Below are 26,589 nucleotides of genomic sequence, written 5' to 3'. Positions count from 1 at the left end.
TAAATTAAAAATTAAATCGCAGCTGGCTTCTCATGACTAAGCAGGCTAGTATATATGGCCATGACAGGAGAAAGTTGAGAAGGCAGAAAATCTTTTAAGCTCTTTCACATTATAAATGTATCAGATGAAAAAATGCAGCAATTTCCTGAGGCCTATTAATGGCACTAGCATAGTCTTCCAAGAGAGCACATTCAAGGTATTAAATGACTGCTCCAAGAAACAGGAACCAATTCAATTAAAACCTATGAAGTCTTCTAGGAAGAAGCAGCCCATTTGATCCTATGAGCCACATCATTTGAAATGTCCTCTTGCTTCTTGGACATTTTTTTTTTACAATTTCCTTTGAAGGATGAGCAGATGCTGCTTCCTTCCAAACTATAACAACAACGAACTACATCAGAAATGTTTCAAACCTTCCTCAAATTAACTTACTTAGCTCATGGCAGAACTAAGCAGTCGTTTTGAACCAGTAGGGACCTTGGAATTTTGAGAGGATGTTGCTGGCACTATAACAAAGCCAGTGATTTGAACAGGCAGTGGCCGTTGTCAGTATGACTTATCTTCCCCCCATGTCACACATTTAGTAGGAAGCAAATTGGTGAATTTCTCTCTGCTACCCCTAGATGCTTATGGATAACTTCCATTGCCCAAGTATCACAGACCTGTCTCTAAGAAAGACAATTTCCAACATAAATTTTGTTTTTAAGAATACCATTGGCCACCCAAATTAAACAAGGACAAAGAATTTACTAGGCATTAAGAAAAATATCAAGAGATATAGCAGGTACTACTGCCTACCGTGGTTTTAAAACTAAAGTTTGCTACGAGAACTGATCTTTGCAAATACAGTATAGAGGTATTGACATGCATCACTGGCTGATTAATATCCTAGAAATGTTAAATTGAAGAAAGCTTAAAATTCATGACCTCCAGGAAATCACTGTATTGTCTCGGAGATTTTCATTCATGGTTGTCACCATCTAGATAATTCACTGTTCTACAGGTAAAAAATTGTGAGCCGGAAAACAACAGTTCTTACATAATTTGGGGTGCTAAACACAAAAATAACATTTGAAAATGTATATTGGCTCTAGTTTCCATGATATAAGCAACCAACTAATGAAATAAGGTTCATAAAATGCAAAAATCTTCTATGCTTTTTGCAATGCCAATGATTTGGAGAACCAACACATGTGAGTAATTGTTATTTTTGTATGATGCCTCCAATTGAGAAAGGTCTTACTAAGAAAAAAAAGTTGTTGTGCAGTATCCAAACATTCCATCAGCAATACCTCCAGTACCTCATGGAGAAGGACTACTGATTCTAAAAGCACCTGAATCTTTCATAGTTGAGTCCAGTGAGAAAGAACCTCAGGAAACTTGTAGTGATGGACCAACAGCCTTACATGATCTGGATTATCTGCCATCCACATCTATTGAATGGTACCTCATAACACAAATGGAACTGAATGACCTAATAAGATCATAAGAGATCTTGATCTTCCGAAGAACAAGGCAGAGGTTCAAGACTAAAGGCAATGGAATCTCCTGGCAAGTGATGTTCGTACATCTCTATACCATAACCACCAAAAAGATCTTTTTCCATTCTTGGACCAGGAAGGTGGTATTGGTGTTTGTAACAACATCTGTGGTTTAATGTTGGCCATCTATATAGATTGTAATCCAGATGAGTGGAGGTTGTTTGTTGATGCTTCCGAATCTTAAAGCTATATTGCTGCATAATGGCAATCAGTTACCATCCGTTCCAGTTGCTTGTGCAATTGCAATGAAACATATGAAAACTTGAAAGAGGTCTTAAGTTGCATTAACTATGGTCAACATCAATGGTCAATCTGTGGTGACCTGAAAGTGGTTGCTATTTTACTTGGTCTTCAAGTTAGCTATACTAAGTATTGCTGCTTCCTGTGTGAATGGGACAGTTGTGTAAAAGAATTGCACTATATCAAAAGAGACTGGCCGCTGTGGCAGAAACTGTAACCAAGAATAAAAATGTAAAGTATCCAGTACTTATAGACAGTAACAAGATTTTACTACCTCCATTACATATCAAGTTGGGATTAATGGAAAACTTTGTGAAGGCAGTGGATAGCAATAAAGCAGCTTTCATGTACCTGATAAGTAAATTTCCATCACTTAGTGCTGCAAAAATAAATGAAGGAATTTTTGTTGGCCCATAGATCCGTGAACTTATTAACGATGATGAGTTTCTTTCTCTGTTGAATGGCAAGGAAAAGACTATGTGGACAGCATTCATGTCTGTGACATCACATTTTCTTGGAAACAATAAAGCAGCAAACTACAAGGAAGTGGTTGAAAAACTCATTCAGTCCTACAAAAATATTGTTTGTAACATGTCTTTAAATATCCATTTTCTGCACTCTCATCTAAATTTCTTTCCATCAAATTGTGCAGCAATGAGTGACAAGCATGAGAAGAGCTTCTATCAAGACGTTGCAACTATGGAAAAAAGATATCAAGGTAAATGGAGCCCATCAATGCAGACTACTGTTGGACAATTGTAAGACGATTCTTTCCTTGAATACAAAAGAAAAGTCAAGAGAAGCAAAAGGGACACAAACTGGAGGCAAGGTTAATGAGAAATTTAAATTTTTGAACATTTTAAACTTATTTACTAATTTAGTTTTTCTTGATAAACATATACAATAGATTATTTCATGTATTCATTATTGCAAATATAATTCACTTAATTTTAATAAAAATATACAGGTTTATATATACATATTAGGTTTTGGCACATTATTTGCCTATTACCTGTACAGTAGTTGGAAAATGTAAAATGTCTGTTGCATGAAAACTAGAGCCAACTAACAAATTTCCTTATTATTTGAATTCAGCATGTGAATTTCATTAAGGCAATTTTCATTTCTGAAACTAAAAAAAATTGAAAATGTTTTATTTTCTAGAACATCTTTTCCCAACCTTCCCATGCACTGGACTACATCCCCCATCTATCTTAAACAACTTGAGCAATATATTTAGAGAGAGAAGTTTGGGAAAGACACTTACAGAGGATCAGCATACGACTGCAGGGTTATCATAGTGCAGGATTCATCAACTCTGAAAAACTTGACAGAATAGCTTTAAGGATATTCATATTACTTATGCAAATGTAAGTATTTTGTATTATTTATTTTCCTTGAAAATTTCATAAATTATGTCTTTTATTTCTAACCTAATACAAAATCCATTCAAAGCCCAACTTTTTTTTAGAAGTTGCAGCGTGTTTTTTTTAAAAAGACCATAATTAAGGGAGCTATTTGAATGCAGTTACTAGGGTGTATCAGAATATTTATACAATAGCCTAAGGCTGCCTGAGGAATTATTCATTCATTCATTCATTCATTCATTCATTCATTCATTCACTCACTCACTCACTTACCTACTTACTTACTTATTTGATTTTTATGCCGCCCTTCTCCTTAGACTCAGGGCGGCTGACAACATGTTAGCAATAGCACTTTTAACAGAGCTAGGCTATTGCCCCCACAATCCGGGTCCAATTAGCATTAACTCACTATTACTTCCATTTCTATGAGTGCCCACTTGACACAACTGTTCCTTAAAATAATTGCAAATTTAAAAAGTTAAAAAAAACACATCACACTCAGGATGACTCTAAGGTATACAATTACATCACCAAAGACAGTCTAAGCGCACTGTCCAGAAGGAGAACTAGTCTTCAACACTTCACAAAAGGCCAACAGGTTCAAGACCATCTGAATCTCAGAGGGTACACTGTTCCATAGGGCAAGGGCTATGACAGAGAAGGCATATGGAGTCCTTTGGGATTGGGTGGCATAGAAGTCGAATGAATGAATGAATGAATGAATGAATGAATGAATGAATGAATGAATGAATGAATGAATAAATAAATAAATAAATACTTCTGGACTCCCATCAGAGGACAATGTTTAATAAAAGACTTTTTGAGAACGCTCACCAGGTCAGATCGCATGGAATTGGGAGAAATAATTGGAGACAGGCAGTCTTGCAAATTACCTCACCTTCTGCCATAAAGGGCTTTACAGCTGATACACCAGGAACTTGAATTGCACATAGAAGCCCAATGCAGCTCACAATATAGAGGCTATATGGGAATATTGAGGCACCCCCAGAATTGTCTGTTTTGCTTTCAAGATTACTTGATCTTCAAGATCAATCTTACTAGAAAACATTGCCACAATCCAGATAGACGGTCACCAGGGCATAAGTGATGGTGAATAGTGCTTCTCAATCGAGAAGTATGCATAATTAGCACATAAGGATATATATAAAAGCCTTCCCAGTTACAACAGCTACCAGCTTTTTAAAGCAATGGCCTAGTCTAGGAGGGCATCCCTCTTTTCAACTAGTGACTAACATCTCAGCAAAACTGTACTACGGCCTCAGAATAAATCTCAAACTCCCTTTCAACAGTTCCACTTGGGTGGAATAATCCAACGAATACTACCTCTTTGAAATGGGAGATGGCTGTAGAGAAGTTCAAAGTCATCTAAAAGTTATCTGATTATGACAATAGACATACTAATTTTTCCTATATCCAAATTAGTTTACCACAATCCCAATATAAAAAACAATTCTAAATGTTGTGCCGTCAGCTGTGACATGCCGCCCAAAGATGACAAGAAGAAGGATGTGGGAAAGTCCACCAAGAAGAACAAGGTTCCCGTCAACAAGCCCGGTAGCAAAGCCAAGAAGAAGTGGTCCAAGGGGAAGGTGAGGGACGAGCTGAACAACCTGGTCCTCTTTGACAAAGCCACCTAAGACAAGCTCTGCAAGGAGGTGCCCAACTACAAGCTCATCACACTTGCTGTGGTCTTGGAGAGGCTGAAGATCCGAGGGTCGTTGGCATGGGCTGTGCTCTAGGAGCTCCTGGAGAAAGGTCTAATTAAACTGGTCTCCAAGCAAAGAGTACAGATCATCTACACTTGAAACTCCAAGGGAGGTGATGCACCACCTGCAGGAGAGGATGCATGAGAAGATTCCCAAATGGCTTTCAGAATTATTTGTATACACAAATAAAATGATTAAATTCTGGGGGAAAAAACCAGTTATAGAGACCTCCACTGTGCATTAGGCCTTCAATATTCTGGATTAGGGTGAGCAAACATGGTGAGCAAACTTTCCTAAGACACTTCTTACTCTGCATCCAGAGAAAAGGCAGTTTTGAACTATCCTAGCATCATAACACTAGGATACTCATCACTAATCTGGTCAAATGTGACCAAATCTGGTGGGGAAGCTGGCATAACCAAAGCAATCAGAACTGATTTCCAATTTCACTAATGGAACCTAATATTTGCAGTGCGATGTCCCTGAAAGCCACAGGAGACCTCCAGATAAAAATAATCACGGCACTAACCCCCGTTCTGGGATTGTAGCTAATCTCAAACTAAGAGACAAATCTTTAAAGCTTTTTAAGCTCTAGTTAGCATCTTCATAATCCCTTTGGGATTCATAAATACTAACTATGAACAGGAAATGGATATGCTGCCTCAAATGCCTATCAAAATGGTATATGTCATCTTCTCATATATACACATATATCAAAAGACTTCATTCTTTATTAATCTAAACAATACCTCAATCAAGGAACTACTAACTCAGACAAACAAGCTTGCAGTATACAACAGCTTAATGAATGAATCACCAAGATCACTCCTAACAACACCGATAGGCTAAGACACTAATATGTAAAAATAAGAGCAAATCCTACTTCCTTCTAGCATGATGATGTTAACTAGTTTGGCAACAAGAAAACCACCAAGCCCAGAGAGCGCTAAGGACCCCACAATAGAAAGTTGTCAGGACAGCACTCACAGTAATCTTCATTACATACATTTCACAGAGTTTTCAGGAAGCTAAAAATGATAATTCTAGAATCAGTCACTGCAGAATTTCCAAAAGATTAAAGACCTAGCAATGAAGGGATATAAAGTAAAAACTAAATAAACAGAAACCCTAAAAACAGTATTGATACTGACCTAAAAGAAAGGGCAGACTTTTATCTTTTTGTTTTTCTCTTTTTCCTTTTGTGTCTGGAATCTTTAGTCCCCTCTAGTGTCCAATTTCTGAAATCACAAAGTCTCAAATTTCTGTTAGGACTTTAAAACAATTTGGTTTATAACTTTGAGCTAAATATTTATTTAGCTTTTTGTCTTTTATTTCAAATTCTTTCAATCTTAGATTTATAGTTAATTTTTCTTTTATCATGCAATGAAGGTAAGCACACCAGATGATTTTGTTGTCACTTTGAAGTTCCCTATTAGTCTTAAGCTAGTTAAATAGTTAATTTCCAAAAGCGATTCAAGAGGTTAAATCCAGTGTCCTTAAAAAGCCTCCGCCACTGTTGAGAGCCTGATGGCTTCTCTTCATCTCCTTGTGCTTAAAACTCATGGGAAACTGCTGTCCCATGGTCTCCTTGTGAGAAACAGTCATAGGGAGCACAAGTGAGTAATCTCCTTTTCCAGAGAGGTTCTGTGGGATTGGCCTATTCACTCGTCCCAGGGTCATGGCTGTGACATCATCTCTATTTGTTTGGAGATGTGCTAGCTTGTTATTCCTCAGTTGGAAGTTGATAAGTTCAATGTGTTCAGAGCAAACAAATTATTCTACACATTATTTGGAAATAATGGATTAAAAAAAACAAAAACTAAAAATTTACTCTACCTCTATTGTAATTTGAAGAGCAAATTTAGAATGAATGTAAGTTTAACCTACATTTTATCAATTATAGAAGTAGTCTTATTTTTTGTATGTAAAACATGGAAAGTGAAATACTTATTGTAGAGTAAGAACAATACAAATAGTCCGTAATGTATTGGCCTGGTATTGCATTGAACTAGTTTATTTAATTAGCGTTAAGGGACTGCTATATGGAGGCACCATGTGATCAGCAAATTCAATTTCTGAAGTCTTCTCATCCTTTCAAATTCCTAACAAATCCTTAGCAATGGAAAAAATACCACTGAGCAGATACATCAGTTCATTTTGATGGAATAGATATTCATATATAAAAACACTTCCACAACTGAGATTTTTTCCCCTAAAATTTTATTATTAAAAGTGTTCAGATATTTGTTTGCCAAATATTTGCGCACAAATGTCCATCAGAGAGTTTTTGAGGCTCTCCAAAGCAGCTTTGAACAGGCACCTGAAGAATGTCACAAACAAGACAATGGTCTCCTACTGCAAAGCCTCCAGAAGAAGCCAATTCTTGTTTCATGCCAATTTGTTTGATCAGGAAACTGAGCATCAAGGTATAAAAGACATCATCTCCAGAAATCTGGCACAAACTTTGCTTTGGACACTGGTAAAAAGCCAATTATGAAAAATCCTTGTGGTTGTAAGAGATTTAGATAGGCACTGCAAGTGAGGTATTACTTAAATTCAATAATGATCTAGACCCAAGAACCATTTTCTAGTAAATTGCTCTATACTTGCATACTCACGGCTCAATTACCTAGCCTTCTGGGTAATTCTGACACAGCAGCCTCTAAGGAAACCAAGCATACTGAAAAATGTACCCTTTCCTATTGCTACATTTCCCAATACCACCAAATCCACTAACATCACACCCAAAACCCGTTCCCCTATTCTTGTTTCTTCCCCAAACACAGAAATAGCAAAACAGATGCTACTTCAGCCAATAGCAATACTCTTCCACATCTAGTTGATCCCTCCATTCCAAACAGAAACCACTGGTGACTTGTGCCAACCCTGTTCCTCAATCGCAGTTGATAATAGCTGACAATCTGTATTCCTGCAGATTTGTAGCCCGTTGCCAAATTGTCAGCCTGGGTTTTGAAACTGTAGCCACCTTAAATCCGGAAATGCACTGCAAAAGGAAAAGATAAAAATAAGTTTTGCTACAATGTCAGTAAGCCAGCTGATACAACTTCTAGATTCAGCATAAACCTGGTTACACGGTTTATCAATTGTAAGACTGATGTGCTAATATACTGTGATAATGGAACAAAGATTAAGGAGTGTGCTCTCAATACTGTATCAGGATTTGGCAACTGCATTTTCTCTTGACAAATGATTAAAATACAGTTATTTTATACACTAAAAAGTGGAATTTCTTCATCATCTGACTTACCTTTAAAAGTACCCTAGAAGCAACAAGACTTTGTGCTTTCCAGTGCTTTCAGGCATAGCTTTAAGAGAGAATCTATTCTTCTTCAATGTCTAAGGGGAGGGGTATGTCCTTAATACCACACTAAGCTTTATATGTATATCATGTATGAAGCAGAGAAAACCCTCTGCAGTAGAGAGGCTGGGTTTTTTCTATGATGCAGCCTACAGGGTAGCAAGGGAAGCTCAAAAACCGAAAGGCAAATTTCCTATTCCTGTCTTTGAGCAAGTTGGAGCTTTGCTAAAAATAGGGACTGTAGATCTAGTTCTCTAGGTTCTAAAAGAGATTCCCCAAATCTCTTAACTTCATGATAACAAAGAAATACATATTCAAATTCATTGCCATTAATTTTTGATTCAGAATGATGTGTTATATGGAGCGCCTAATAGAATTGGTTAATATTTACCAACAACAGGATGCTGTATCTAGAGTCTGCAAAACATATAAATGTCCTACAAAATGAGAGCTACCTGAGAGATAGCTATTATTGACTCCTAACCAATTGTGTAAGTTACCCAAATTGGTTAATTAAGATAATTCAGGCTCAGCTGAAACAGCACTTTATACATGAATCCATGTCGCTCTTCACATACCGTATTTTTCGGAGTATAAAACGTACCTTTTTCCTCCATAAAAAAGACAGAAAATTCAGGTGTGTCTTATACTCTGAATGCAGCTTTTTTTGAAGCGTTTTTCCGCCAGCCTTAACTAGGTGCTAACTATCTTCCCAGCTCTTATCTTACAGGTTCTTTCATTGTCACTGTCTGTGAATAATGTTTTCCAAGCTCTAGGTCTTTGCAGTTTTTTTCATTACTCTAACTTGCTCCAAGTAAGTTCCTTTCCAACCCTAACCAGGTGCTAATGATGTTCCCAGCTCTTACCGCTTGCAAGCTCTTTCATTGTTACTCTGTGCTAAGAACGTTTTCCAAGCCCTAACTCTTTGCAGGTTTTTTAAATTGCTCTAACTTGATCCAAATGTTCTTTTCTAGCCCTAACCAGGTGCTAATGATGTTCCCAATTCTTACCCGCTTGCAATCTCTTTCACTCTCTTTTACTCTCTGTGAATGTTTTCCAAACTCTGTCTTTGAGGGTTTTTTTGTTCTACTTGCTCCGAATCTTTCCAGCCCTAACCAGGTGCTAACAATGTTCCCAATTCTTACAGGCTTGCAAGATCTTTCATATAAGAGCATATGCACCAAGACAAATTCCTTGTGTGTCCAATCACACTTGGCCAATAAGAATTATATTCTATTGTTACTCTCTGCTAAGAATGTTTTTCAAGCCCTAAGTCTTTGCAGTTTTTTCTCATTGCTCTAACTTGCTCCAAATATTTATTTCCAGCCCTAATCAGATGCTAACAATGTTCCCAGCTCTTACTGGCTTGCAAGGTCTTTCATTATTATTCTCTGTGCTAACGATTTCCCCAGCTCTTATTTTGCAGGTTCTTTCATTTTTACTGTCTGTGAATAATGTTTTCCAAGCTCGAAGTCTTTGCAGGTTTTTTTATTGCTCTACTTGCTCAGAATTTTTCTTTCCAGTCCTATCCAGGTTCTAACAATATTCCCAGCTTTTACTGGCTTACATTGTTACTCTCTTTTATCCCCTGATTGAAGCCCTAACCAGGGGATAAAATAATATGCTGAGACCGACCAGACTACGGATGCTAGCCAGATGAATATCTGGTAAGCAGATTCTTTTCCTCCCAAAAACTAAGCTGCGTTTTATATTCTGGTACATATTATACTCCGAAAAATATGGTATTTAATGACTGGTCTACTTCGCTTTTGTTTTTTCAAGATTAATGGAGTCTTAATAATTAAACCATTACTTAAAGATAATTTGAATTGGAATCCTTTCTGTATCTTTGAGTAGCTACCAAATTGCTGCAAAAAAATTGCCTGGTAAAAATTTTTCTATTACTAATAGAGAGGACCAAGTATGTACAATACTAGTCTTTTAATGACAAATATTATAGACTCTGAAGAAACAGCTTGTTCTTACTTTTGTAGTGTACTTTGGCACTGACATGACACTGTCTTTTGGCTCTTAAATGTACACGAGTGGGTCACAAAAGGATTACAAATGTGTGCAAAGAAAGACGTGCAGCAATACCAGACCTTACGAGGCATCTTGGGGTGGAGAAGGATTCTGACTCTCAGGCTCTGGGGGAGGAGGAGGAGCTGGCACCAAGTCCTCTTTCTTCTGTGCAGCCAGGAAATCATGAATTGCCTTCTCTATCTGTGGCCTGAAGATGTGGTTAAGTTTTGGATCCACCACCTGAGAAATAATTCTGTCCACTCCAGCTTCCAGCATCCCTGACCTGGGACAGAGACAAAAGAGCCATTCAGCTTTCTGTCAAAGATCTTCCCTGCTGCCCCCACCTAGAGCTCTCTGGAGCCATCATGTCAACGGCAATTAGTGGTAAGAATGACAGCTTTCTTGGTAGCATTTACATGGGAGAAGCACCCCACCTTTTGTAAAGAAAACCCAGATGGCTCTGAAGCTACACTTTCCAGGGTGCTTGCAAAATGGACAACAGATATGTGGTCACCCAACCACTTAAAAAGTATCATGGTCAGAAGTTGCGTTAGGGTGTTTGTGGGATGCAACTAAGAACAAATTAAAACATGCCTTCACATAAAGCATTGGTGGAGATAAGTGGGTGGGTGGGTGGGTGGGTGGGTGAGGGAAGTGACCTTTCTGGCTGGTACAAGGGAAGAGGAGAAAGGTGACCTTCACCCAAGGCTCAAGCACTGTCAATTACTCTGACCTCTGCCAAGTCTAGACATACGGGAACTTTCTTCACAAGACAAAAACAAACACTTGCAACACATGACAAAGAGCTTTTTTGAGAACAGTGTGTCAAAGTCCAGGCAGTGACATTGCTTCAAGGCTGTGCTGGGTAAAGAGAGCAGGGAATCAGCTGTCTGGTTGGGTTAAGTCATGTCTGCAACAAGCCAGGAAGCAAAAACAGAGACACTGAAGAGCATTTGGGAACGCAAATGCAAACCTAATGTGACCCTACCTCCTGGGCAGAAAACTAACAGTACCTGCTATTTTGAGGCTACGTGGGCACTTAAGAAGATCAGTATTCTTTGACACTCAGCCTTTCAGAAGGGCAGGTCTAATCTGGCATGAACTCTGATCTGCTCGAATGCTTTTCTACCTCCTGCTTGGTGAGTCATGCCTTGTACTGCAATAGTAGCTATACGCAGCACAGATAAAGGCTGCAAAATTGCTATTATAGTGGGCAGGTTTTCTATAGCAGCAAAATTATACCTAAAAGCTATCACTAGGTGCTCTGAGGATTTGCCTTATTTCTGAAGCAAATCCACAAGATTAACACAGGCAGAATTCAATTGACGATGTTACATTTATCATATTTCTGAGGCAAATTTATTAAGTGAAAAAGGAGAATTATGTGGTGCATAGTTTGTCCCAAGAAACAAGAAAAAGGAAATCCACAACAGAACAAGCAAAGCTAAGAATGAGTGAAAATGGATACTGTTTTCTCCTTAGCATTTATTGTATTACATCAAAAAGGTTCACCTCAGATTAAAAAGTTCTTGATTTCCCAAACTGATTATATCTACATCATAAATATGGCTTACAAAATGCATCTTGAAATAAATTCGTGGTAACTAATATTGATTGCTGTTGCAAACTATTTGTAGATCTGTTTATATTGTGTCTTTCTGTCCAGAAATAAATCAAGAGAAATGCTTAGTAGTCTTTGCCCTACTCTGATTAAACTGTACAACAGTTAATAAATTAAACCAAACCCAACTATATTGAGAACTCAGTGTGTGCTTCTGCTCTATTTTTATGAAATACCCACATCTTATTTCATACAAATGAGGCCTGGAGGACTTGTATACTGCAAGGTGGGTTCAGTGGGCACGGTATTTGAAAGTGTAGTGCATGAAGCTTGGACAAAATTAATGTCCATTTAATTTGTGTGCCAATATTAAATAATCATTAAATATGTCAATTGATAAAACTACTTTCCAGTCATGGGTTTAATGTGTTCTTTCTGTCACAATTACAATCTGGTAACAGCTTTACCTTACTTTGTGAATTTAAGCTCTTCTCACTGCTGCCCCAGAAGTGATTTTCAGTCTCATCAACTATGGTGTTCCAAAGGGATTAGATGACATGTTTGAGGTGGCACTTTCCCCTAATTTTTTAAAAAAGAATTTCCATGTACTATACAAGTTTCAATCTATTTCACAGAGGATATTTTTTGACTGTTTTTCAATTTGACTTTCAATTTGAGCATAACCGAAGCTGTTAAGAACAGCATTAGATGAATAAATAATATTACCCACAAACCAGTAATGGGTTCCAAAACCTTTTACTAATGGGTCATGTGCAGGCACAGAAACATCCCGGCCAGGTGGGCGGAGCCTCCTCCCACCGCTGGCACTAGCGAGTCTTAGAACTGGGCAAAACAGGGAGCAACCTACTGCTGGCACAAACACTATATTGATTATGGCCAGGTAATTTGTTATCTTCAGTTTATAAATTAATAAAGGTGGAATACAAATAGGTAAATAAAGGTGGGAACTGAAGAAGCTTCTTGGATGAGAAGCAAAACTTCTTGAAGGAAAAACAAAGAAAGTCCAGTTACCTTTTGAAAAAGCACCTCTGAAACCATGGCCTAAATGACTGAGACTCCATAAGCATTTGGATATAAATGAATAAAACAATCATTTTTTAAAATGGCCAGTTAGAGCCTTAAGTCCTTCTGAGAGTCTGGATGTTAGAATTTAAAACAGGGCTTTATGAGTGCCATCTTTGAACTTCACCAAACATTATTATGGCACTGTTTAGCATAACTGAACAAAGGAAAAGAATCAGGTCAAACTTGTTATTCTCTGTTTCAATGTTAAATTTCCAAGAAAATGAAAATTTGATAAGTGTATTAATTTTATAGGCTGCACAACAATTCTTATAAAAACCCCAAAGATTAAATCTTTTTAAAAAAATTCTTCAGAGTGGTCAAATTCACTTTATTATTTTAAATTACTGCAAATAACATAATTGAAAAGGAATTATAGAAACAAGGCAAATGGTTACTTATGACAACATGTGAAAAGCCTATTTCAGAACATCTGTTGGATTAATTTAGAAGATGTCATTGAAATATGACTTAGAAACTGAACAAATGAAAGATGATATATAAATTAATATAGACTTTAAATTACGCAACTGCTATGCAACAATAGAATGGTTGTTAAATGGAAGACAAATGAATGTTACACTAAGAGAAACATAACACAATAGGTCTTACCACTGGTATATTACTCCAGTGAAAATTGCCAAGAGAGACACATTTTGTAAAAATTGCTGGAAATGCAACAATGTCAGATAATTTTCTATCTGGTGGCAGTGTTGTAAAGCTCAACAATTTTGAAAGATGATATATTATATAATGAAATGGCTATAAAAGTTGAATTCTCCTTTCTGCCAACTGTTTTATTAAACATTACCAAACTTCTATCTTACAAAATACACTAAGTTGGCTTTTTATATGGCAACAGCTGCCCATAATTTTTATGCTTTTTACTAGAGATCATATAAAATTCCCTCTTTAGAAGAATGGCAAATTAAGCTATGGGAGTATTAATCTTGTTAAAAATAATTTTATATTCCAAAAATAAGTTTGATACATAATTTATCTCAAAAAACATTTGTTTATTATAATTCTACATATGGATACGAACTACATCTGAAATTTACGTTTTTCTTCACGGGTTTTTAATATTAATTTTAGCTTGATAAATATGCCATTTTTATATTAAATATTTTAGTTAAGACTTATTTCTTATGATTCATATTACACTGATCACTTTTTAAATTAATGAACACTGGCTTTATTCCCTAAAGGTTTTAAAGTTTTAAACTGATACAAGACATCTGAATGTGCAATACTAATCTTATGTTACTTTGAATTTTTATTCAGTTTTATTTAGCTTTTATATCTTTTTTCTACTTTGTTTCAGTTTTTCTTATTCTGTTTCTTTTTTTTCTTCTTGGCTATGTTTTAAAATATCTGCTAACTATATATATATTTTAGCACATGTATGGCAACAGACTGTAATCCCTCTTCACTGCATGCTTCAAACAGAGGATGTGCTCCTCTCATTTCTCCTGAATAATTTACTATATTAAAGTTAAAAAGTTACAGAAGGCATTCAAAATCTAATTTTACTTAAACCACGGGATATAATCAAACTAGTGAATATTCTCAATATATTTACAAAGAACACACACTGTGCTGCGTAAATTGATTAATTGCAATAACTACTCAGGAAACTGTACAAAGAGTATGTTACTACTGCACTCTGCTGGACAAAAGTACACCTTACAATTTTAAACTGATAGAAGTAATTCAGTGTTATTTGGGATTGGAAGTGATAAGAGGAGATTTAAAATACTGCAAATTACCAATATGCTGTTTTCTCCTCAAAAGAAGGGTTGCTTGTAATCCTCCATTATGTGGCCACTTGCTCTAGTGAGTCCTGTGAGAATGCTCAGATGCCCCATCACATTACATTTAGCTAATACATTGCATATACTGTATGTTCAGGCTTTCTCTGAAAATCCAACCAAGTATATGGGGACTTCCATATAAACCCTGTCATCTCTCCTTAACTGAAACATGCTGTTTTCTTGATACTATATGACTACAGCATGAACCTATAAAAAGGCAGGTCTTTTAAAAGAACTTTACAGGCAGCAAATCCATGTTTGGCCGCACAAATAGTTGCACCACATCAAAATGTCAAAATGTTCACATAGGCTATCTGTCAAACTGCAAAGATGCCTAAGTAACACTTCAGTAGGTAAAACATGCATACATACATGCATATACACATACACATGTATGTATGTTTTACCTATTGAAGTGTTACTTAGGCATCTTTGCAGTTTGACAGATAGCCTATGTGGACATTTTGACATGGTGCAACTATTTGTGCAACCAAACATGGATTTTCTGCCTGTAAAGTATATATATATATGAAGGCCTACAAACCACTAGGAAGCATTCTTCTAATTCTTATCCAAATATAAGGGCTTATTTATCTTCAACTATTTTTATATTTAGTTCCTTCTACTTACTGAATCACACTTTGTCTGAGCCCATTCCGTAGTTGGTTTTTGTTCATTGCTGGGTTCCATTCTTGCTTATCCAGGTGGGTAGATACAAAGTTGTCCACTTTCTGTCTCAAATTCTGATAAGCTGGCTAAACAAAATTGCATAATGAGTACAACAAACTTGATGGGCTTCTTACAAAATCTTCCTTGGGGATAAAAAAAAATTATTCTGGTCAAACTTGTGACAAGCAATTCTAAAAGAAAAACAAAATAAAGACTAACAGCAAACTGAAACGTAAGAAAACGAAGCTAGCAGGGGGAAGTGTGGAGGAATACAGGAATGCCTCCTAAGACACATTCTACATGTTAAGAACATGCTTTATACCCATTCTTTTGGAACAGCCCACATAAAGAATATTCTTCAAATAAGATGATCCAGTGCTTTAGCTCTGAAGAAAAAAAGATATTTCACCTTCTAAGGTAGCCCTGTTCTTAAAACAAACTCTTCACTGCAGAAGAAGGCATTGCCAAGGGAAAGATGAGAGACATGAGCTGGAACAATGCAAAAGAGCTGAAGGTCGCTATTGAAGCATCCTGGTCTTCCATAACACCTCAGCAGTGCCACAGGCTGATAGTGTGCATGCCGCGCCGCATTGAGGCAGTAACTGCTGCAGAAGGGGCTCAAACCAAGTACTGAGTACATTTGCATGCTTATACTTTTCAGAGGTGCGATAATATTCTATGTACAATCCTTGTTTTATTGATTGCATGTAATGTTCTAATTTTCTGAGATGGTGGATCTGGGGTTTTTATGAGCTGTACCCCATAATCATCACAATTATGACAAATCACGGCTTGAACTATATGGCCTTGCATGTATTGAGTCTCTCTCGTATATTACGTTTCACCTTTTAAGTTGCATTACTATGAACTTTTGCATGATATTCTAATTTTTACAGTTTCACCTGTAAGCATAACTTACTAGAGAAAGAAAGGAAAATAAAGTATATGTTATTGCTTTCTAAAAATTATACATCAAAAGAACTTTAGAACAGGGATACAAATTCTAGATATGGCTGGATTCCAGCCTCTGTCATTGCCAGTCAGCAGGCCTGCCCCAAATTTAAAGATTTAGTTTTGAATCATATGTTCTAATATTCATTTTATAAAAGTATAACAATATTTATATATTTAAAAATACCTGATTAATTTCAAGAATATATACACTATTACTAGTTAAATGTTTTTGAACATCTAATATGCTAAATTTTACATAATACAATACAACATAAATTAAAAGAGTTAAATCTTATAATTATAAACTTTATATATAGTTTGACTCTGAAAGAGCCTGCTATTTGTTCACTAAATGTATATTCTGAATTTCTACATTTAGAAGTGTTATTGTACTTATTGTACAATAATTATTAAAAGTAGAAAAATGCAGACTGGCCCCAAAAATGTAATGAATTCAGAGTATGTTATTCTATTGAACTGGTATTGTGTAGAATCGTTTAAAATCCTATCTAATGACAAGGTGGTGAATATTTATTGTACAGTTATATCAATTATATTTTGCTATTTGGCTGCATTTGGTTTCAGAAAATATTATATACATTATTTGTGTTATTAGTGTGTTTATAAAATGTAGTACAAGGAAATAAGACAACTCCATGAGGGGAATAAGATTCATAGCTGAAATTGGAGACAATATTATATATACTAGAAATAGAATATGTAATAAAAATAGTTATATACTGTTCATCACAAGACTAGAGATTGCGTTGTTAGAAGGTTTTAGAGATTGAATTATCTGTTTTTGATAAAGATTATGTTCATCTGTTTGTCTTGATTTTTAGCCCTTCATGATACAATATATACTGCTCAAAAATAAATAAATAAAGGGAACACTCAAATAATACATCCTTACATCTGAATGAATAAATATTCTCATTGAATACTTTGTTCTGTACAAAGTTGAATGTGCATAAAAGCGTGTGAAATTGATTGTCAATCAGTGTTACTTCCTAAGTGGACAATTTGATTTCACAGAAGTTTGATTTACTTGGAGTGATATTGTGTTGTTTAAGGGTTCCCTTTATTTTTTTGAGCAGTGTATATTTACTCATTAGTTAGAATGGGAGTTGGCTTACCTGTATGCCTTTTCTCAGTAGATTGCGCAATAGTCCAGTAACGGGTTGCTACAGCCTGATCTGCCCAGTTACTGAGTATGTTTTTTTGGTCATTCCTCCATGCATATGCCCCAGTTTTCGACGAAGTGATGGCTGAAAAGGAGACCTGTATAGAATGTTAGAGACCAGGTGGCTCCAGGTCCCATGAGCGTTCAGTAGGGCGGGGCTGGATTATTGCGCAACCTACTGAGAAAAGGTGTTCAGGTAAGCCAATGCCTATTCTCCAGTAAGTTTGCGAAACAGTCCAGGAATGGGATGTACCAAAGCCTGATATCGCTGAGGGTGGGTAGCCATCGGGACTGGAGGCCCCAAGGCAAAGTGGACCTGACTTAAGATTCTCCTCCCAAAGGAAGCCTCTGCAGAAGCGAATACATCCAACTTGTAATGTTTAATGAAAGGGAAGGGGGTGGTCCAAGTGGCTGCCCTGCCCTCTTCCAGAGAGACTTGCGTGGCCCATGCAGCGGTGGTAGCTGCACTCCTAGTGGAGTGGGCGGTGATGTGTCTGGGAACCAGGACACTGTGCCTGATACTTTTTAGTGATGCACGCTCTGGTCGAAGATGATACTTTAGCACCCATCAAAGCAGGTTGGAAAGAGACAAAAAGGGCCTCATATCTCCTGATGGGTGCTCTCTGCTTGATATAAACATCCAGTTTATGCCAAGGTATGAGAAGGCCGAGGGCAGAAGTTCAGCAGAACCAACTTCTGCGCCCAGTGGAAACAGGAGTTGATCTTGGGAATGAAGGAGGGGTCAAGTCTTCAGTTACCTTATCTTGGTGGAAGATGCAGAGGTCAGCTCTGGTGGATTATTTATTTTTTTATTTGTTTGTTTATTTATTTATTTATTAGATTTGTAATCCGCCCCTCTCCGCAGACTCGGGGCAGCTCACAACAATAATAAAACAATATACAGAGAACAAATCTAATATTTAAAATCTAAAAACCCATTATTTAAAAGAACATACAACACAAGCATACCATGCACAAAACTATATAGGCCTGGCGGGGAAATGTCTCAATTCCCCCATGCCTGACGGCAGAGGTGGATTTTAAGGAGTTTGTGAAAGGCAAGGAGGGTGGGGGCAATCCTAATCTCCGGGGGGAGCTGGTTCCAGAGGGTCGGGGCCGTCACAGAGAAGGCTCTTCCCCTTGGTCCCGCCAGACGACATTGTTTAGTCGACGGGACCCGGAGAAGGCCAACTCTGTGGGACCTAACCGGTCGCTGGGATTTGTGCGGCAGAACGCGGTCTCAGAGATATTCTGGCCCAATGCCATTAAGGGCTTTATAGGTCATAACCCAATTTGGAGATACACAGAGGGATGTCACGATAACCAGGAATGCTACCTTGAGCGACATATACTTGAGGCTGGTCTTCCGCAGGGGCTCAAAGGGGGACTCTGTCAAGGCGTGAAGTACCTTGGGAAGATCCCAAGTAGGGTACTGTGGATCGGTGGGGGAAGCAGGCTGCTGGCGCCTCTGACGAAGATTCAAACATCGACAGAGGGTTCTTCTTCCCCCCACCCAGCATGGTACATAATTTCGTAAAGTGCCATGAGCCAGGTTTTTGTCCAGGCTGTCCTGGAGGAAATCTAGAACCTGTGAAACAGAAGCTGAAACCGGGTTAATGGAAAATGGTCTGCACCATTTGAGAAAGGTTGCCCAGGTGGAATTGTGTGTCCTGATGGTGGATTGTTTCTTGGCTGCTTGCACAGTCTGAATGACTTTCGCAGAATAATTCCTTCTCCTCAAGTGGGCCCTTCAAATGCCAGGCGACTAGTTGGAGCCACTGAGGCTCTGGATGTTCCAGGATCCCCTGGCTAAGGGATATCTACTGAGGAGGAATTTTCCAGGGTGGAGAGGCGGAGAGGCTGGTGAGATCCGCAAACTGGTCTACGTGGCCAGTGAGGAGCCACCAGGATTATCTCTGTTCCCTCCACAATGACTTTCTGAATCACCCCTTGAATTAGGAAAAGAAGAGGGAAGACATACATGAGCCCGGGAAGCCAGATACACCTGAGAGCATTGGTGTCCTCTGTCCCCAGGATGGGGAACCTCAAGAATGCTCTTCATGGCATCGGACCAGAATACATCCGGGTCTGCCTTCTGCCGCACGAATCCCAGAGACCGGTTAGGTCCCCAGAGTCGGTCTTCTTCAGGTCCCGTCAACTAAACAATGTCGTCTGGCAGGACCCGGGGGAAAAGCCTTCTCTGTGGCGGCCCCGACCCTCTGGAACCAGCTCCCCCCAGAGATCAGAATTGCCCCCACCCTCCTTGCCTTTCGTAAGCTCCCACCCACCTCTGTCATCAGGCTTGGGGAAACTGAACTATCCTTTCCCCCTAGGCCTATACAATTTATGCATGGTATGTTTGTGTGTATGTTTGGTTTTAATAAGGGAGGAAGATAAAGCTCCCACTCTGCTATCTATGGAAGGGACTTATAGCATTTGGGCAAATTTAGATGCCATGGCATAAAATCCCTTATCATTGTGACTGGGCCCTGGAGCAGCAGCTGAGTTGGACCCTTGCTTTTGGACGACATCCCAGAATAGTTTAGAGGCTGGAACATACAACTGTTCAACCACAGGCAGGGAAAATAATACCTGACCATGATGCTGAGAGGAAGACTCAGGGTCGGCGGGGGGATTCATCCTCTGATAGTCCAGGAGGGAATAAACCAGTAAAGGCAGGCATTTCAGGAGAAACCCCTTCATCATCAGATAGATTGGGATCATTCAATATCTCTTCTCCTGTGAAAAGGTCCTGCTCATCCCTGGAGGGGATGCAGAGCCCCTAGGAGGGGTTAGGCTAACAGCCGACGAGTGTTTTAAATGATATGATGATTCAGACATGCTGGATGCAGAACATTGCTATTGGAGGCCCTCAACTATGGCCTTGGTGATGGCCTGGGAGATAAGGGCTTAAGTTGCTTAAATCGTTATCAGAGTACCTTACAACGGCTCCAGTTCAGACTTGTCGGAGTGATCAGGTTGAGGCTTTGTGGGAGCCAGGGAGGCAAAGGGGTCCTCACCTCTGGCCAGATGTCTGTGTTCTCTGGAAGTCGTGTAAAGAGAGGCTTCTGAAGACATGGCCTGTGAAGAAAGGCCTGTGCACGGAAACAGAGTGTTCACTGCAAAGGGACCTGTGTTCTTTAACTGCCTGTGGCCTTTTAGTCAGATGTGGCTTGTCCTTAGACCTGGAAGACCTTTTGCCTTACTTTGATTTGTCTGAGGCCTTTCTGGGGACATAAGTCTTTGCCTTCTCTGATGTATGTGAGCAATCCGCCATTATGGGGAACAAGGTCGCTAACAGAGCCTCAGGAAGCCCTGGGTACTGACAGAGTCAAAGGGGCCAACAGGAGAGGGCCTATCCAAACCTGCTGAGCAGCCACACAATGAAGGCCAGAGGTGGAGGTCTAGTATGGACTTGCTTGAGAAGTCTGAGGCGAAGCTGCTCTGGTCAGTACCCAAATCAAGTTCAGTGAGTCTGATAACCCCTGCTGGTCTGAGCCTGAGAGGAGAAGAGCCAAGAAAATTGATGTGGCACTTAGGTAGAGTAGTCTTGTAAGACTGGTAGATGTAAGGAGCTGATAGTAGATAGTACGAAATGGCCGCTTGAGGCTCTAAAGTGGCTGCTGCAGATTTGGACAAGGCATGGGCACAAGATGGCCACACAAGACTCCCCAAAGGCCACCGCAGCCCTGAGTAAGGTGCGAGCAATGACCAGGTCATAAGACACTTCAAAGGGCTCTGTGGACCCAGGACAAGCAGCTTCACTAGCGGTCTAATTAAATCTTCAGTAGAATTAACTGCCATCGCTGAGTGAAATGTTGCCTCGCTTAGTGCCTGCATGCTGAACTTTGAATTTGGGACCTTTGAGAGGACCCATGGTAGAATAGTGACAGGGGAGGTGCCAATGGCTAAAGGTCAATGGGGACGCGCAGTGGAAGAAAACCTCCTTCGGACCAGTTTTAATGCCTACAAAATGGCCACTGAGGCTCGTAGGGCTGGAAGCAAGGCTACGGCCGGAGACGTGCTTGTCTGATGTGAAGGTGCCTAAAGTCCACCAACGCTTCCAGAGGCCAGAATCGACAGGGCATGGTGGTGACAAGCCAACTGCTGCCAAGTGTCCGAAGCGCTTGCCAAACTGAGTTGAACTATGTCTTCTCCAGATCTGGGTCTTCATTGAAAAAACAAGCTCAGCTGGAGGAAGAAGTGTAGCCAAAAAATTTGCTACTCTGTCTCTGGCCAATCGGATGAGAAGATTGGACTCTCCCCCAATGCACATAGAACGAATGTTCAGCGCTAAGCCAATGTTCATTTTCTGAAGTTGGACATTATAAGCAGGGACTATCAAACTCCTGGTCCATGGACCAGATGTGTAATGCGCTGCGTACACCCATAGCTGAATAATTAGAAATGGCCAATATGAAAAGAATAAACCTGAATCCAGAAGTTCTGATGTCCAGGAATGGTTTTGCTAGAGAGGAAACTGCCAAGATGACTGTTTCAGATCTGACTGAGTCGGAAACTGGGGCATGTACAGAGAGGCATGGAGGCATAGACTCAGTAATTGGGCAGATCACACTGTAGCAACCCATTCCTGAACTATTTCACAATCTTACTGGACAACTTTCCCCACTCTTTTGGCTATTTTGTATACCTTTTCCTTTCATTTCCCATGGTTGGTAGTTCAGACATGTGACACTAAATGTACAAAGGTCTCATGCCAACGTCATCTGTGGTGGCATTGACATGAGACCTTTATGGTAAAGGCTTAAACCCCAAGCATATCCTATTACATTGGGGACTAATACTGCCAGGTAATTCCCTCCAGCTTTTTTTTTCAATCTCTGATAGTCTGCTAAGTTTTATTAATTGTACAAAGGTTTTATCAAATATGCACACTAATGTACACACTATCCAACATATAATATTTACATTTTATTCCTTATCTCTTTTCATTCTTTATTAATCCTTTCTGCTAATTTACATCCTTAGAATATATTTATGCTTCTGTTTTTCTTTCTTCTTAAAACACATTGGGAGTCACTGACATACTGTATTACATTAAACCTACACGTTTATCAGAAAGATGAATCAATGAGTCAATGGATGTTTAGGGTTAATCATATCCAATCTTTTGTTTAAATTCATCACAACCATATTCACTCTGATTAATACATATTCTACAGTCATGCACTGTAGAACATGTACTGATATAAATACTAATATATTTAAGGCATATATTTGGTTGTGCTATTGTTGGGTATATATGCTCTCCTTTTTTAGATTTTCATATTCTGAGCATTGTAACTGAATGGGATGTCAAAATTTGTATTATCTACATGTTTTGTCATCTGACCATAACTAAAATTTCAATATGCTTTTATTTTACAGTACAGTTTTAATAAAATATGTATTGTTTATTTGTGTTCATGCATTTTGTTATGTATATTAACTTTCAGCAAACATACACAGCTTTCCTAAATTGAGTTTTGACCAAGATGATGAGGACTTGACGGGAAAAAAATGCCTAAAATCTTAAAAGTGAAAGTTTTCACAAGACAAAATATATTCTGAAAGAGCAGAAGGCCGTTAAAGAGTCATAATTACTTTTGGAATGGCTTAGAAGGGAAATAAGGAGCTTGTAATGGGGATTACGTAGTGTATACGCAACCAGTGCAAGGATTTAAAATAAATTCTTTAACAATGTCCTATTGATTACATTCATTTGACTAAATGTTTTAGGCTTAAGAAGGGTCTTTGAAACTAAAATGTCCCATTTCAGATATATTAGCTTGCTGTTATGTAAATTAAATCATTGGTCCATTTCTCTTTGGGATTTTAGACAGTACTATTTAGGGATAAAACTCTTGTTCAGTTGTATTAACCCAGTAAGGATTGAAGTATTACCGGTAAATGCAGAATATCATATCATATCCCATGCACTCTCCTCATGCAAGTGCTGTTAAAAACATCACAGCTTGCTAAACATCTTTCAAAAGGTCATAACTAAGCACTGTGGCTAAAACGCAACTATAATGTAAAACAACAGTTATTTAGACGTAAAACAAGATAATAATTTACTAATACAGGTCTTCCAGCAGTAAAAATGGGAAAGCCCTCTATCTTGGATGTTGATATTATGGACATTTTAAAAGTTAGATGTTATTCTTGATATTTTGTTGGCTATTTGTTTTGCATATTAAAGTTCCTTAAGTTGTTGAACAATCGACAATAAAAGATGTTTAATTGTGCTGTTCTGACATTTAGGGTTATACAGTATTCCTTCACAGAAAGAGTAGAGGAATCTTAGAACCAACTTCCAGCAATAGTAGTGGGTCAATATCCAGTACAGTGGAACCTCGACATACGAGCAGCTCTACTTACGAGCTACTCGAGATAAGAGCTGGGAGGGGAGCGACATTTTTGTTCGCCTCCCGAGCTCACATTCGGGATACGAGCGCCAAGGAGCTGTCTCCTGAAGCCGAACGCTAACTTCCACGTTCGGCTTCAGGAGACAGCTCCTTGGCGCTCGTATCCCGCGTGCCGCTTCGCAGCTGTCTCCTGAAGCCGAACGCGGAAGTTAGCGTTCGGCTTCAGGAGACAGCTGCGAAGCGGCGCGCGTGTTTTAAAAGGTTGCAGCCGGCCTGGGGGGCTCGGGGGGGTGCTGGCAAGCCCCCCAGGCCGGCTGCAACCTTTTAAAACACGCGCGCCGCTTCGCAGCTGTCTCCTGAAGCCGAACGCTAACTTCCACGTTCGGCGGCAGCGGTTTTTTTTTTTGTTGCACGGATTAATTGACTTTACATTGTTTCCTATGGGAAACAATGTTTCGTCATACGAGCGTTCCGACTTACGAGCCTCCTTCCGGAACCAATTAGTCCCGTAAGTCGGGGTTCTACTGTAATTGAGTTTAAACATGCTTGAGATAAACATGCTTATCTATTATCAAATAAAATAAATAAAAACACAAATAAAAACCTCAGTGCAGATTCGATGTATTGACTCTTTTCCTGCTGACCATTTTCTATGTTTCTATATTCCGGTAGCTGCCTTGAAGCTGTTTGGATTTGGCAACATACAAATTAACTCACTAATTTATGAACCAAAGGCTTATGCTTTGACTTAAATGCACAATAACTTATTTGGCTGCTTACGATAAGAGGAGAACTTTACAAAAAAAAAATTCTCATCCATATTACAGTAAAATGCCAAGCAAGAAGTGCATAGGTAGTTTAACCATGTGGTAGTTTTTACCAATAAAATTTACTTTCTACAGAACCAGCGCCAAGACATCTGATTCTATATGACTGCCGGGTTATAGAAATTATAATAATTTAATATCTAAGATTTAACATAGTATATTCTTGCTCCTTAACATGATACAAAGTTCAGTAATTTCTCACACCTAGGACACTGGTTCTCAATATCATCCATTTTAAGTCTCACTAGTGACTTACACTGAAAGAATCTGAGTGACACTATGAAAGAGGACAAAAGCTCACTTTCCCAAAGGGCTTACAATTTTGTTTTATTGTTCATTTAGAGGACCCCATCTAGATTAGTTCCAGTTGAAAAAGTAGAGTAGGGCTGTGCTGCCATATCAGTCCAGATGTGATGGAGAAAAGATGCCCACATTCACATCTACACAGGAGTCTTTTGTTACTGGCTGAGACAACCAGAGTGTTTTCCCGTTTTCCCTTCAAATCCAGATCGCTGTGCATACCACAGCCTCAGCCTAGTGAAGGGGGCTGCCTCTGGACCAACAGTCCCAGGGCCAAAACAACCACCAGATTTACTGTTTGGGAAGGAAAGTGAACATAGAGGTGGAAAGGGCAAGAAAACAGGAAGAATGATATTTATTGGCAACGGGTGATTACACACACAAGTTGTTATTGCCCTCCTCTTCAAATAGCCATGGTGGCGCAGTGCATAGAGTGCAGTACTGCAGGCTATTTCTGCTGATCACGAGCTGCCGGCAGTTTGGCAGATCGAATCTCACCACCGGCTCAAGGCTGACTCAGCCTTATACCCTTCCAAGGTGGGTAAAATGACGACCCAGATTGTTAGGGGCAATAAGCTGACTCTGTAAACCGTTTAGACAGGGTAGTAAAGCACTGTGAAGTGGTACGTAAGTCTAAATGCTATAATGTCAAATGCTATTCTTCCGCCCTGGAGCAAAAGCATTGAGTGGGCTTATTGCGTGTCTCGAACTTGTCTCACTATCCCCCACCACCCCCCGGCCGAATTATTGGCGTTATTAAGCTCCTTCCAATGGCAGCAGCGGTACCTTAGTATCGACGTCGGCCAGGCAATCCCGGCGAAAAGCGTCGAAGAGGCCGCGGCTCTTGAGCTGACCCACGATGAGGGCGATCAGCTGCGCGTCGCCGGGGGGAAGCGAGGCCGGGTCGGTCCCACCCGGCCCCGAGGAATTCCCACCAGCTCCGCCCGCGCCTGAGGATGTCCCGCCGGGCTCCGCCATCCTCCCGCCACCCCCAGGCCGGGTCCCCGGGGCCGCGCTGCCCTTCTACTCCCGGCAGGAGGTGCGGCGGCGGCGGCGGTGGCCACAGCACGAGTAAGAACGGCAGCAGCTGTTTGCGCGGTTCATACGGCGGTCGCAGGCATTCTGCATCACGGTTTCCCGCCGCCGGTTGGGACACGCAGGCTTGTCGAGGAAAAGGCGACTATGGCGCGTATTTATGACGTTTCCAACCCGGCGGCAGGGAGAGACGCAGGGATGCTGGGTATTGTAGGCGCAGGTCTGGCTAGACACGGGAGGGGTATTTGTATTGAGGCACCGCGGGGAAAGACTTTCATTGCGGGAGGGGGGTAGAAAAATAGGCTCATAAAGCTCGAGTCCCACCACGTTTAGAAGACCAGCCGTCACCCAGTTGTGTTATGACTATGACAGCCACCAACCAGCCTTAGATAGAGGAATGATATAAGGATATCGGCGTTGTTGTCCATTACTAGAACTAACTGTAGACCTCGCTTATTCTGCCTTCCTCACAGAAGTTTGCCGATCATTCGCGATAACTCGCGTTTTATTAATAAAATTATTCTGCAGGTAGCTCTGTTCTATTTTGTGGAATAAGCTGAAGCAACCCGAAGCCACAGC

The 26,589-nt window shown here is 39.6% G+C and overlaps 1 protein-coding gene and 1 pseudogene across 1 annotated transcript; one reads left to right on the top strand and one right to left on the bottom strand.

Annotated features, from left to right (window-relative positions):
• Positions 1–730: 730 nt before the first annotated feature.
• BOD1 (biorientation of chromosomes in cell division 1) lies at positions 731–26,145 on the bottom strand. Its single transcript, XM_070739403.1, has 4 exons — positions 25,762–26,145; positions 15,305–15,429; positions 10,297–10,499; positions 731–7,879 (listed from the first exon to the last, which is right to left on the bottom strand). The coding sequence occupies exons 1-3, from the start codon at positions 25,951–25,953 to the stop codon at positions 10,298–10,300; spliced, it is 519 nt and encodes a 172-aa protein (XP_070595504.1). The 5' UTR covers positions 25,954–26,145; the 3' UTR covers positions 731–7,879; position 10,297.
• Positions 4,648–5,019, top strand: LOC139160928 (small ribosomal subunit protein eS25 pseudogene; annotated as a pseudogene).
• Positions 26,146–26,589: the final 444 nt, after the last annotated feature.

Source organism: Erythrolamprus reginae, chromosome 2 (assembly GCF_031021105.1).
Source record: "Erythrolamprus reginae isolate rEryReg1 chromosome 2, rEryReg1.hap1, whole genome shotgun sequence".
In the NCBI taxonomy this organism is placed as follows: domain Eukaryota; kingdom Metazoa; phylum Chordata; class Lepidosauria; order Squamata; family Dipsadidae; genus Erythrolamprus; species Erythrolamprus reginae.
This window is presented reverse-complemented; position numbering and strand designations above follow the sequence as displayed.